Source organism: Ciconia boyciana, chromosome 3 (genome assembly GCF_034638445.1).
Source record: "Ciconia boyciana chromosome 3, ASM3463844v1, whole genome shotgun sequence".
NCBI lineage: Eukaryota > Metazoa > Chordata > Aves > Ciconiiformes > Ciconiidae > Ciconia > Ciconia boyciana.
In genome coordinates, this window is record NC_132936.1 from 95,429,146 (window position 1) to 95,443,144 (window position 13,999).

The 13,999-nt window shown below is 41.3% G+C and overlaps 1 protein-coding gene across 1 annotated transcript in view; it reads right to left on the reverse strand.

The window, feature by feature from the left end:
- Positions 1-3,215: 3,215 nt before the first annotated feature.
- Positions 3,216-13,999, reverse strand: part of KCNK17 (potassium two pore domain channel subfamily K member 17) — a 28,296-nt gene continuing 17,512 nt past the window's right edge. Inside the window, exons 3-5 of the mRNA XM_072858186.1 lie at positions 8,992-9,158; positions 8,251-8,419; positions 3,216-5,208 (exon numbers count right to left, since the gene is read on the reverse strand). Of these exons, the coding sequence (XP_072714287.1) occupies positions 4,913-5,208; positions 8,251-8,419; positions 8,992-9,158 (632 nt within the window). The 3' untranslated portion in view covers positions 3,216-4,912. The remainder of the gene's footprint in view (positions 5,209-8,250; positions 8,420-8,991; positions 9,159-13,999) is intronic.

Genomic DNA, 13,999 nt, shown 5'->3' on the forward strand with positions numbered 1-13,999 from the left:
TTCCACATACTTAATGAGATATTAAAAAAAAAAAAAAAGGTAAAAGAAAAAAGAAACCTTCTAAAACCAAAAAGGTGCTCAATAGCAATCGCAAAAATGATCTGCCCTGATGCTACCTCACACACAGCCAGGACTACTGGAAGGGGAGATGCCACCAAACACATGGTTCCCTAAGCCATAGCATAACAGTACTGAAAAAGACCATTTTAAAAATTGCATCCCCTTCTTCCATTAGCCAGAATATTTATTTACAGAGATGGCAAGTACCAAGCTCATATTATAAGACCTAATTACATTAAAATTTTGCCCTGATTCAACTGGTAAGTAGCCAATTAGTACGAATGTAAGCCTCTAATTTAGAAAGGGTAAACTAAAGTGAGGTACAAATTGCCTTACCTGAAGTGTGTCAGCGATGAAGCATTGAATCCTTTTGCTGGAACTTGTAGGCAGATATATAACAATGACAGGAGGCTACACCAAGCTGAACATTATTGCACGTTTTTGGAACAGCACAACGCACTCTAAACATCTGGAAGAGACAGCCCACCCCCCACAACTAATTGTATCTCTCTGTACCATCCTTTGTATAAAGCTGTTCTCTGTGAGATCTCTGAAAAAGAATTAGTGTCTACAAATTGCCCAGTGCAATGGAACATAAATCTTGGTTGATATCTACATAGATAAAGGAAAATTCAGTAATTTTTTAATAAAAACATACATAAATAGACCACCCCATTGAGCTCACTCAGACTGAAAAATCCATTTCTTCCCTGGGAAGAATCATGTCTACCAGGCTTGCTGTGAGTACAACCTGAATGTTTATGGAGATAGTTTGGAGACAGTGGCAGACCATGGACTATGAGGAGGAGGATGGTTTGACCTTGAAATGCAGAATCACAGAACAGTTGAGGTTGGAAGGTACCTCTGGAGGTCATCTGCTCAAGCAGGGTCACCTAGAAATGGTTGCCCAGGACCATGTCCAGACGGCTTTTGAATATCTGCAAGGATGGAGACTCCACCACTTCTCTGGGCAACCTGTGCCAGTGCTCGGTCATCCTCATAGTGAAAAACTGTTCCCAGTGTTTAGGAGGAAAGAGGAACCTCCTGTGTTTCAGTTTGTGCCCATTGCCTCTTGTCCTGTCACAGGGCACCACTGACAAGAGCCTGGTTCCATCCTCTTTACACCTTCCCTGCAGGTACTTACAAACACTGATGAGATCACCCTGAGCCTTCTCTTCTCTAGACTAAACAGTCCCAGCTCTAAACTGAGCTGGGATATCATTTTTAACATAAGATCTCATCAGCCCACCACTGAGAGAAAAATGACATCCTGGATCTTTTTGACTCAGAGACCATTATGCAAAAAGGGCTTTTTTGTTCTAGTCTAGGGATCTTAAAATACTGTAGTCAACTAGACTATTAAAAACTTCTGAGCAGTCTGTACTATGTTGCTGTAACATCTTATTACATATTTCTGGACATCTCTCTCCCCAAGGGGTAAACATCTCTTTTAGACTAAAGAGCCAGCATGAGAAACACTGAGGCTGAAGCCAGGACTTGTCCTTGCAGTAGGGGAGCTAGAGAGAGGCCTCTTTTCTTGCTTTAAGGGATTGACTTCCTGGAAAACTGTATAAAGGTCAGAAGCACAATATGCTCTATATGATTGTGAAAAAGCCTCTGGACACTGATGTTACCTAAATATTTACAATCACCATTACTAACCAAACCTGTTTCCAGTACCTGCTCCTCCCAAGGAAGAAAACAGAGTAATAGGGAAGAATTGACTTGTGAAGAATAATAGCAGTGACAGTCTAACCCAAAATCACTAATGGAAACTGCACACTTATCTGAACAGGAAGAGATATTACAAAAAAGAAAAAAAAATCATCAAGGAGCATCTGTAATTTTCCAATGCAGATTACAGGAGACTGCAAGTCAGCTGTCGCAAAAATGATAACAGCACCATGCTTTTGTTTTCTTTGTTTTACCCTTGAGCAGATAACCTTTCATATTTTGGTAGAGTAGACACATCGGTGATAATGTTTTTGTGACGTTGCAAAACTCCACTTTCTTCTCATCCCTCTGGGAACAAATTCATCCATGTCATTTAACCACAGCACAGCTTTATACAGAACAGAAAGACGAGAGGCACAGCAGTTTGTGAGGACTCAGAGACAATAATATCTCTTGTCCATCTCAAAAGCTAGCTGAGGAACTGTCAATAAAAGAATATTAATAAGTGACGTGCTAGTTTGGCGTCAGAGAACCCAGGCAGAGATGGTATTTGACTCACTTATTTTGTATTTTTTTTAGGTGATCCAGGACACAAGCAGGCAACTTGCAGCTCTGGAGTTATGTGTGGCTTGCCAGCAGTTCAGATGTGCCTCCTCTAAGTATGTTGTATCAGACAGTGGCAGGACTATGCTGGTGGTGAGTGGCTGAGTAATGTAACAGCCCAGCTGTGGAAGGAAGTGAATAAGCAAGGATTGCTGGGGCAGATATTGAGTCACCTTGAGACCCAGCCACATGCTTAGGTTTGTGGTTGAACCCTGACATATAGTGGAAGCACTGAGATCTATGAAGAATTACTGTTTTCTTCCTTTTTTTGGGACTATTCCTAGAGTTCCTCTTCCTCTTAGCTCTCAGAAGTGTATATTAGCTGTCTTAAGGCATGTGACTCTGTTTGCACTTCAGTGGGACCAAGGTGCCCAAACCTCTAAGGGACTTTTGAAAACCTCATCCACAAACTACAAATACATGGGAATATGAATTAGATGATTAATATAATAGACATTCAAACTGAAAAGAAGAAACTCTTCTCAAGCTAAGCCTTCTCATTGAAGAGCACAGCTGGTAGAAATCACAGAGCCTGTGACATTTCAAGTTAAAGTTGAAATAGATTTAGCATAGTCATTCCCATGCTTTGACAGTAGAAACTCCTACTACCTTCTGGGCATCCAGATTTTACGATACAGTTATATTTACTAAGTTTTGCACCTGAAAGAAGGTGCAAAGGATATGCATAAAAGGGTATCACATTTTATGCTGTGGAATTGTGATTCACTTAGGTTTAAAGAAAGACACTTTGGTCTTATTGTAGGCCAGCCCATTATGAACATTAGTAAAACCTACATGGTGTATTCATCAGTGAAAATAAACAAGACAAAACATAGAAGAAACAGAAAAGTTTATACTAAAGGCTGTTAAAGAAATTACCCAATGTTCAAAAAATTGAAATGTATTTACTTTGCATCAGTTTCCCAACTATGACCTGAGATTTCCACTACCTCCCTTTATCATCTCTGCTGCCCATTGAAACAGTATTTGAGAGAACATTTATTACAATGGAGTTGGCAAAAGGCCGATGACAAAAAAAGCCGACAAAAGGTTGACAGACTAAATTTCATCCAGCAGATTCCTTTCCTGCATTTTCTCCTGTAATCGGTTCCAGTACATATCAACACTCAGACTGGCCTACTCTGGAAATACTTTTTTCATGACACATGTTCCAGAAATTGTGTTTCTAAAGACTGTAAACTTTTCACTCACTGCATTTCTGTGAATCCAGCTATGGATATTTCTAATTCCTGAGTCCCGTACTCCAACACACTGTGTTTTCAGTCTTTTCTCCACTGTCCACATGGAATCTTGGTCCAATGCAGAAGCTGAAGGCTCACTCAAATGCTTCGTTCTGGCTTACTGCTATGGTCAAGTTTTCAAAGTTAATGCTCTAGGATGCAAGTAGCACAATAGAAATAAGAAAATGAGAAGATTAGATATGGGTATAAAATGGCAGCAGGAGTTAGACTCTGTTGGGCCTTTATAAATGGCATAATTTATCAAAAGATTTCTGAGAATTCAGTAGAATTAAAAAAAAATACAGTTCTGTTTCATGATTGACACAAAGGCCAAATAAGCAGGTCTAGCATTCCATAGGTCAAAACATAGTTGTGCTTATATAAAAGATGTGAGCTAGAACAGATATATTATTCATTTATGACATGAGAAGTTAATCAGAATAGCATCTCTTGATCACAGTTGAAGATACTTCAGTCTGTTTCTAGATTAAAGTACCCCTTGTTAACATTGGCCACAGGATAATGTTAGAACTACCGGCACCTAAAACTGCCTGTAGTCCTCCTTTTCTGCCTTCCAAGATGTGACAAAATAAAAATCTATCTAAATGAACTGTCACATTTAGCTGATGACATTTGGTCCACATAATACTTTACAAAGGATGATCCTACATAAATTCTGGATTAAGGAATAGCCTAACTGCCTAGTCTCTTTTTAATATTAGCGGACCTCTGATGCAGAAATTTCTTAAAAAATTGAATGATCTGTTTGTATTGGGCACCTCTACAAGCTCTGCCTCATTGCCATCCATGTACTAATAATCAGAGAGCAAGAGCATGTTACCACCTTTGGCAAGCACAAGCATATAGGTGATGGAGCACATTTGCAGTGACTGCTGGGTGGCTTTAAATAGTGCTTTTCATTAAGTCTTTTAGCAACATGCAATTTGTTTCCTGCATTAAATGGCACTTGCTTTTCTAGTTGTATTTGCAAAATGCCATACATACAATTAGAGGCTACAAGAACTTTGCATGCAAACAAATGGACAACAGCTAGAGTTGCATATGGATGTCAAAGTTTACTTCATATATTGAGGTGGAAGGGTAGGCAATATGTCTGTAAATCTACTTTTGGCTAAGAGTCCTGTTGGTAATTCTTGGTGGTGCTGCAAATGAAACATTTTGTTGTCATTGCTCAATTCAGGCTAGAAGCATTTTAAGCTCAATAAGCAAGCTTTCACCCCACGTGAATGTGAGGGCAGCTCCATTCCCACATTTTTAAGTGGTGCATCTCCGGTGCACTAAAACCTAAGAGACACCAAAGGTATGTTTCTTCCCTAGAGTGCTTCTGTAGGAGCTGTGTAGGTGTGAGATTCATCTGGTCCTTTTGTTTTTGTGTCTTTGTCATTGCAGATGTCCGCATCGTGAAGTCCCATCATACTATTTTTGTTGCCATCCATTAAGTCTTCTGCCATTTCTGTGCTGTTCTTGTCGCACTGACAGAAGTCGCTGGAGCTCTCTAGAAAGTCGATGCAAAATTTGATAACCAGTGCTAGCCAGGCCATCCCAAAGAGGATCCACAGAGAGATTACATTCTTGTACCAGACTGGATAGGTGCGGTCTGGGTTCATCCCTACAAGAGAATCACCCAAAACATTTCTAGATTGGATCAAGAGTCCCTCAAAGGAGACATTACATGTAAAGCAAAGACAGTGGAAATATGACCTAATATTAGTGATTTCTATAGAAAACATGAGTATGCCATCTACTTAGCATGTGAACAGATGTTGTAAGCAAGTATGTTTCATGACGTCAGCAACAGCCTAGAACTGCCTAGGAATTGTAAAGATTACCCATAAGAAAGAAAGAAAAATCCCAAATTACATCTATGGCAAAGTGAAATTATTGACATTTAAGTGCACAGTTTCATTTCTCTACTTATCACTCAACATCACAATCTTGTATTAGTATGTAACAGGGGTCCCCTACAGACAGAGAGGTAATCGGGTTTTATGTATCGGTGTACGTATCTTGTTAAGCCAGATATAAGCAAGCAAGTGAGCCTCTAAGAGCAGGAGGGAAGGGGCCTTAGGCCTAAACCTCTAAGAACAACCAAGCCTTGGAAGACAGCTTGAAATTATGCTACCTCTGTCTGGTTGCTCAGCTAGCTACTTTGTGATCCCTTTGGAGCAAAGCCATATTTTTGGTTGTGTTTCCACAATGTTTAGTGCAAAGAGGCTTCTGTGTGCTAAGTTAGTGTCAGTAGTAATATTAATAATAATACAGGCAAAGCAAAGGAATGAGTTCAGCCCTATGAAGTGACTGGGCTGTATCTGTAAAGCAGGCTGGGGTACCCTTACAAACACAGGTAAGGTACAGGATACAAGTCAGTGGCAGCAAAATCTTTGCATGGGCTTTTTCTCTACTGCTTCTCAGGTCTCATTATTTAGTTTCCTTACCTTAGGAAGGTTTGTCACTTTATAACTGAATACCTACGGTGCAGCAGATACTACAGAACCCCTGATACTTTCAGGACAGAGTGAGAGGAGTTAACATGTATGAGGCGGTACCTCCATGAACCTGGAGGCCACTCTCCATACCACATTCCAATGAAAAGTACACATAGGGCTGGGTTGAAATGGGACATCCACAAAGGCAGGTGTTTAGGCATTTATCATCTGTGACTGGCTGTATGTAGGAATACTGTCCTGTCATTACCTGCACAGACTAGCAGTTCCCAAATCGTGGTCCATGAACTGTTACTGTCTACAAGATTGTGATAAGTAGTAACTGGACAGTGGAGCCAAATTAAACAGCCAATCCTTTACATCCATTTACTTGGTATTAACATATATTATATAATACACACTGTATGTGTTTTCAATATAATGGTACCACAAGACAGTTTGAGGTTATCACTAAGCCACTGGTAAATGTTTGGGAGCTACTGACCACTTCTGTGGTAACTACTCTTTGGTCTGGCTTTCTACATCAAGGTGAACTTAAACCAAGAAGAGTATTATATTCATCCTTCAAACCAGCACCTTTCACCGATACTAAATTCAAAGCTTTAAAAATTGTTTGCTTCTAAATAATAAATGAAAACAAGAGGGGAGGGCTATTTGAGGCTTCCAAGGAGAATGCTTTATCCACAGAGACCACCTGATAGGTGCAGGCTTGGGGATGAGAAGATCAGAAGCAGTTTAGGACCTACATGGCACCCTGTGTCCAACAGAAGGGCTTATTGAGTGTGTAAATTAACAGGTTTCAGGGCCAGTTAGAGAAGCTACATCAATATTACTAAATAAAACAGGCTAGGGACCACTCTCTGACTTCAACTCCAAGTGCCATAGCCTGGCTTATATTTCCCCCAAAACAGAGCAGCTGTGTCCAAAGCAAACATCAGGCATCACTCCTGGGATGTGATATCCCCCAGAATTTACTTGGTCCAGAACAGTGCCAGAGAACACACTAGTGGGACAACAGCACGACAGTCACAAAACAGCGACAGTCACAAAACAGCGACAGTCACTTGAACCCATGCCCTGGCCCTGCTTATTTTTAAGTTGAGACATAAACCACAAACACAGTACTGTAAGGCCAAAATGGTTTGGCCTCTACATACCACAGGTCGCTGACTTATTTAGTTATTCCCATAGTGAACCTAGCATATCTATGGCGTTATGCCAGTTACAAAGGTACCACACAGGTGAAGGTACACCTGGAAGTGGGAGGTATACTAGTGAAGAGCTACAAAATTAGTTATCAGGAACTGAGAGAAGTAAAGCTGCTGCAGCACAGAGTTCAGCATCATCCATAAAATCAGCATAGGAAAATGCTGAACTGGCTAGCTTTTGTTAAGCTACATCTGGCTACCCTTACCCAAGCTAACTTGATTCCAGCTTATTTAAGTGTGCCTACACAAGCTCTAGTCATAACTTTGATGCATTATAGACAAGTCCTAAGGCAACCGCCACCAAGTTGCCTAAGCATCAAGCAAGCACTACAAAGAAAATACAGAATCCGTAATAAGATGTTTTAGTGATTCTGTCTCCCGGGGATTCAAGGGTGCATGTGTTTCTATAATCAATTTGTTTTTAATAAGAAAGTCTTTATCAAAAAGGTGTGTCCTGTGTTTCAGCAAATGCATCAGGCGTGGGTCCAAACTCATTTCCTCTGGCAAAGGGTTTTGGCAACCAAAACTAGGCTGTGCCTGGTGCCTGACAGTCTACACCTAAGTGACTTAAGCTGCCTTTTAGAAAGCAGTTGTCTGGGGTTTTGACAGAGGAAACGGTCGCTGTCTGTTAATGGTGATGCAGAATAGCATCTGCTTAAAACCAATCACTGCTGACACACTGGAGCGCACCAAGCGTGCCATCAGCAACTGCTGTGATTAAAAACGTAGCACTCCAGTCTGGTGTTGTAGTGATTCAAGGCACAGATCACCTGAATGCTGGAAGATTACTCATTGACTGGGAAATGATTTCTTTGCTCTTCCACAGGTGGCATCTCTATCTCAGAAATCTGTCCAACCTGTCAAATGCCTATCACAACATATTTATCATCAGGTCTGTGGATTGCTAGTGGTGTAAAACTGCCAAGTTGGGAGCTTCATATGCCACACATATGGCTTTGATGTTTAGTAGATGAAAGCAATAAAACGTGAACTACTCACCAATCACATAATCTCCAAACCCTATAGTGCTGAGGGTAATGAAGGAATAGTAGAAACCTTCTTCGTAAGACCAGCCTTCTTTGTCAGAGAACAACAAGGGAGGTAGCAGGAGGAACAATAACAAGCCAGTTACCAGTGCACAGGTCTTAATCAGGAGGGAAGCTTTTTTCTAGTAAACCAGAAAAAAAAAAAAAAAAAAAGACAAGACTGTCACAAGAAGGGTGGCAGGGCAAGTCCAGCTCAGTTTCTGGTTGAAGATGATACTGGACTCCATAAACACACACAAACATTCATGACATTCCACTAGAATAAACGGTGTGGCTCTCCCAGTCAAGACAAACTGGGCATCACCTTCATGAGTCCTAAATTCATACCAGTTTAAAGCCTATTCCACAAATGTTCCCATGTAACTTACACATACAATTCTAACTATGACTGATGATAAACAGACCAGATATTCTAGGACTGTGCATGGCTCTAAGGCTCTGGCACTTCTGTTGCTGTAGGGGAAGCCATTCATCACAGAAGTTCCCTCAATTAATAAACAACCTTATCTGACACCTCATAGGGCTGTCATAAACTAAATTTATTTGCTTCCAGTTATTCCTATTATTGCCTTTTTGGCCAAATAGGTAGGCAGGCTGTCCTTGTTAGTCAGAGGATCCCAAATACCAGACAATGCCCTTTCTGTCTCTTCTTTCTTGAACTTGAGGGTGAGGCACACCTATCCACATTGCTTACCTGCCAGTGAAAAACCTCCTCTAGGCGATGGGCACAATGCTGGACCCCCAACAGCATCAGCTGCCCAATTTCATTCAGGAGTACAAGGTTCAAGGGGATCCCAAAGAGTGCAAAAAAGATGCAGAAGATTCGACCAGCTGCAGTGCTGGGGCTCAGGTTCCCATAGCCTAGGCAGGAAAGGAATAAGGTGTTAAACCTAAAGTGTTCTCTGATTGCCCTCCTCCCCTGGAGGGGTGAACCTCCATCTTCTGCAAAATTTAGATGAGAAGGTCACTGCTCCAAAAGAAACTTTTTTTATAAATATCTGTAAGTTACATCCATTGTTTGTCATATCCTATTGTAGGCTGGAAAACAACATTTCTTTCCCTGCCAATTTTGTTTAGTTCCTTTTCCATGTACCAGTGAATTTCCTCTCCCCTACCCACTGTCCTGGCTGGGATCTGACGTAAATGCAAAACTTCCGTTTCGTTCAGTTTTTGCAAGCATTGTTGGCATGGGGTTTGCTGGTAAATGATCCTGCATAGCTGTCAAATGGTCTCTGAATCACAACAACAGTGTTTTAGTTATAACAACAACCTTTTTCTACCTTTGTCCCACAGGACTAGTGACCTTAACACTGCCTCGTTGCTTATATGCTTTTGCGCCACAAGTACCAAATACACCTTAAGCTTAAATCGTCAAAATGTTTGCTTAGAATCAATAAACCTGGAGAAATTATATTTAACCTGAGTAAAATACTTCAATTTCAGACCTAAAAAAAAAAGTGTTTGAAATTTTGCCTTTTTCTTCTAATCATATGAACTGGTCTAATAAAATGTACTGCCCTGCAAGCATAGCCTTGCTTGTATCCTTAGACCATCATGGCTTTAACATCACTGCTGCAATATCTGTCTTTATTCCCCACATTTTCTTTTAAAAATGTCCCGTAAATTTGCAGACTTGCAATTCTGTAATTTCAAGTGTTTTAGACCATAAGAAAGTCAGATTTAACTTTGGTTTATTTCACAGGATGCTTTTTAAGACAGGGGAAAGACTAGCACATGACAAGCACTTCAACAGTTACTTAGCCAGTCAGAGACCTATGGCCTTGACTACATTTCAAAATCACCTCCACTCATTAGAGATTTGCTACGTCCATGTACAAGATTGACATCACCTGGCAAAGCTTATCTTTTCACCACAAATAATGCTATCCCCTCCCAGTGACACCCAACTGTTGGCGCAGTGCAAGCACAGAGGTGCTCCCGCCACTGACTCCTTGCTACCATGCTTGTAGGTGGTGTAGCCCCAGGGCAAGTGAGCTGCCCCCAGGAGGGAGAGGTCCAAAGGCGGGGCTCTGTACGCGAGATATGTGGAAGTGCAAACATCTGCTGTTGACTAGATGGAGTCCCATTCCTTCACTAACCTCTGTCCCACACCAGCTGCAGTAAGCCACTGACCAACAACGTAGAAAGGTGTGTGACGCGGAGCTTGGGATACCTATGTGTTCTGTGCCAAGTTTTGTGCTGACAAAAATTTCTCACTGCGGACAACTCTGCAAAGAGTTAACTGTGCACATGCACCAGCAAACTGCCCCCGGAAGAAGGTCTGGCAGCAAACTATTTCACAGTAGGTATATAGGCTGTCTTTTCCTCTTGTTCCTACCCCCACAAATTCAAAATTTTACTATCTGGAGGACTTTCCTTCCAATAATTTTAGGCTTGAATGATTTCTGAGCCCCTGGGTTTAATGTATGTGGTAACACATAATATACCTCCAAAGCGATGGCGCCAGCAGCCTGTCCCTGGGAGGAGGCAGAGCATCCCCTAGGAAGGCCTGGGATGCCGTTACATAACTAGAAGTTGTTTTGAAATAGTCAAACAAAGGGGCTAAATTAAGACTGTACAGCAGCCTTAATTCCAGCGCTATGTTCTTCACTTATGAGCAGCTCCGCAATGTTTACGCACTTTCCCCCCCCCACATGTGTAATTGCTGACTTCTGCCAGCTTTCACCATTTCCAGACTAACAGGTGGGATAAATGAGACATACAGGCAAGTATGTATGTCTCTCATAGATGTATGTCTCTCTCTGGTAGATGATCCCATCTAAGTGAATTTAAGGGATATGTGCCTGGTGTGATCTGTTTCACACTGGCTGCGCCACATTTCAGTGGACTGGTTCCAGTTTTTATCTTTTATGGAATTATGGTGTTTTGTGGGCTGGTTTGGACCCAGGAGAAAGAGCTGGGGGGGCGTTTACTGTAAGGCTGGAGTCTGAACATGAGTCACATACATTTATGGCCAGCCAATCCCAAGGGTTTTTCTGTTTGTTTTTTTTTCTTTCCCTGCTATATCAAGTTTAAAAAGACTGTGTAATGGCTTGGGCAGTTCTTTTTACCATAGCTTTCCAGGTTATCCTGTCTCTGGAGAACAACATCAGGTAAGAGAGGAAGAAAGGTCCACGATCTCAGGTCACTGTGTGAAGCACAGCAGCCTTCAGGATTTTGACGACTCCACACAGTGCTGACTGGAGAGCATGTAAGGTTAAGCTGTACATTACATTTAATTTAGAGCAGCAAATTCAAAGATGTAAGAAGGCCCAATGTGTACAGTAAGCCCAGCACACCAAACACCAGATCTGCTTTGCATAGGATTTATCCGGCTCCCTTTTCCCTTGGGCTCAGCAGCTCAGGACAATTTCCTGAAGACTTGGTGAGCAGTCACTGTAAATATGCCAAAAAGCCATGTCCTGTTAGCTTTTTATACAGGATACAAATTCTGATCAAACAGCACAGGAGACTTTAGATTATGCAAAATGGCCAGCAATTTACTGGCTGATGATGCATCCTTGCCTTTAGACTAGAGAAATAGATGCCAACCTAGTTGTATATAAACCTCAATTGTTATTAAAAAATCAAGCAGGAATGGGTAAATGGGACTTAACCTCTTCAGTAAATGGAATGAGGGTAATTGGTATCTTAGACCATTGTGGGCTATATGTTAGAAGATCTGAACCAAGTTCAAAGACTAAAACAAACTACACTGGCAGCTGTGTCACATCTGTCATAAACCTGCTACTGGGATGTCACCTGGTACATGCCTGTGCCAAGAGACACCAAGGGATGCTCACCAAAAACTACAAGAGATCAAAGTGTAAGCGTTTTCACTGAAGCAGCTGGATTAAATGCTTGTATAGCTTCTCGCATTTTGAAATAAAGTGCAACGTAACTTAATCTTCCTTAGAAGAAGCAAATAAGAGTAGTTTTATTTCTAAATGTTCATATCCACATGCTTTAACTCATGTGCTTCTGTTACACATATTAAGTAAATTCAGTTTTGTTTTCCTGCTTGCCCATTACATCCCTGTACATAAGGGATTCAGAGGCTCTGCAGACTTGCTAAAAGGAAGAGACTGATGTGTGATTAACAGATTATTAGTAAAAGATATTAGTAAAAGATCTCTTAATTCGCAGGACAGTATCCTACTTGCAGTGCCCCCAGTCCCGCTGAGGCAACTGCGACTTCCTGCTACCCACAATGGGAGGTTGGTTTGGCTCCCGTTCTCACTGCCCAGACATAAAAGAGTATTTTAAACAAAAAGTGCTTCGAATGAAAAGAATGTGTCTTTCATAGGCTGAAAAACATCTCAAATTCACCAAATAATTTCAGCTGTGGGAAAAAACAGAGTTAGATTAAAAAAAAAAAAAAAGCTGGAGGAAGAGTCACTTCTCTAACCAGTAACTTTATCAGTGGTTTGAGCATTCAAACACATTTTTGGGGAGATTTGGTTTAATTCTTTCTCCTACCTGAGTGGATACAAGCCATCACTTCCCACAGGAATGACCCAATCCCAAATTTACAGACTGTTCTTGTTGACAGTGTTTTGCTTTGAACACCCAGACACTGAGCGAAGCCTGGGAGCCAGGTGTCTCACCTAACACACGAGCATGTGATCCACAGGGCCACTGGGCAGTTCAATGAGGGGTGCCAGTGCTAGAATTACTTTATTTTGCTTTACACATTTAAATACTCAGAGAAAGATGCTCCACTTGGCAACTGGGGTGATCTCCAGTGAACCACAATCCTGTTCTCCCAGGCACAGAAAGAAATTGCACACTGACCTACTGCACCCTGAGGGAGTACTCAAAACACCGAGCTGCTCCCACCACCAGCTCCTCCTCTAACACTTTTCAGAAGATCTAAACTTTTCTTTCCCTTGTGCTCCTTACAAGTAACCTGAACATTTTAATCTGGGCTAAATGAAAGTTTTTGTTCATGATGAATTCAAATGTTGCATTCAGAAAAATAAAAATATTCAAATTCAGTTTACGTGGAAAAGATGTCTTTGTATAATTCAGGAGACAAAGTGGAAAAAAAAAACACGACCCAAACAAACCTATCAGTTACTCACACAGCCTTAACCTATGTTTGTCTGGTTCCTGAAAATGTGAGCATGGGCCCAGTTTAGCCAGAAGGTGTTTCTGATAAAGCCCTCAGTAACCTGGTATGACCTCACAGCTGACTGCTTTAAGCATAAGGTTGCACTAGATGCTTTCTGAGGTACCAGGAGACCTGAATTATCCTATGATCCTCACAAGCATTAGGATTTTCAAAGGTCATTTGGTACCACCTACATTCAACTGAACATCAGCAAGTCTGGGGTTCCTATCCTCCCTCATGCTCTTGAATGTCTCCACGAGCACTAGCTACGCAAAACAAATAAATGTGCTTGGCTTCTCAAGCTTCTTGTGAGATTTCACATTATACCTATCAAGTCTGCTCTAAGTGCAGGAACAGTTGTCAGCTGGACACAGCCTCTGAGCTCAGAACACCTGATATGGGAAGTCACAGTTATTTCCAATTCATCCATCCACAGAGGCTGACTTTGCTAAGGCCTCCTAATTGTGGTAGAGACAGAAAGAGGACCCAGAAGGCCCAAGCAGCCCCAGTACTTGCATTGGCATCTCAATTTTATGAATAGAACAAAATAAAAAATTAAACAATTTGATTTTAAAAGCTAGTGGTGGCA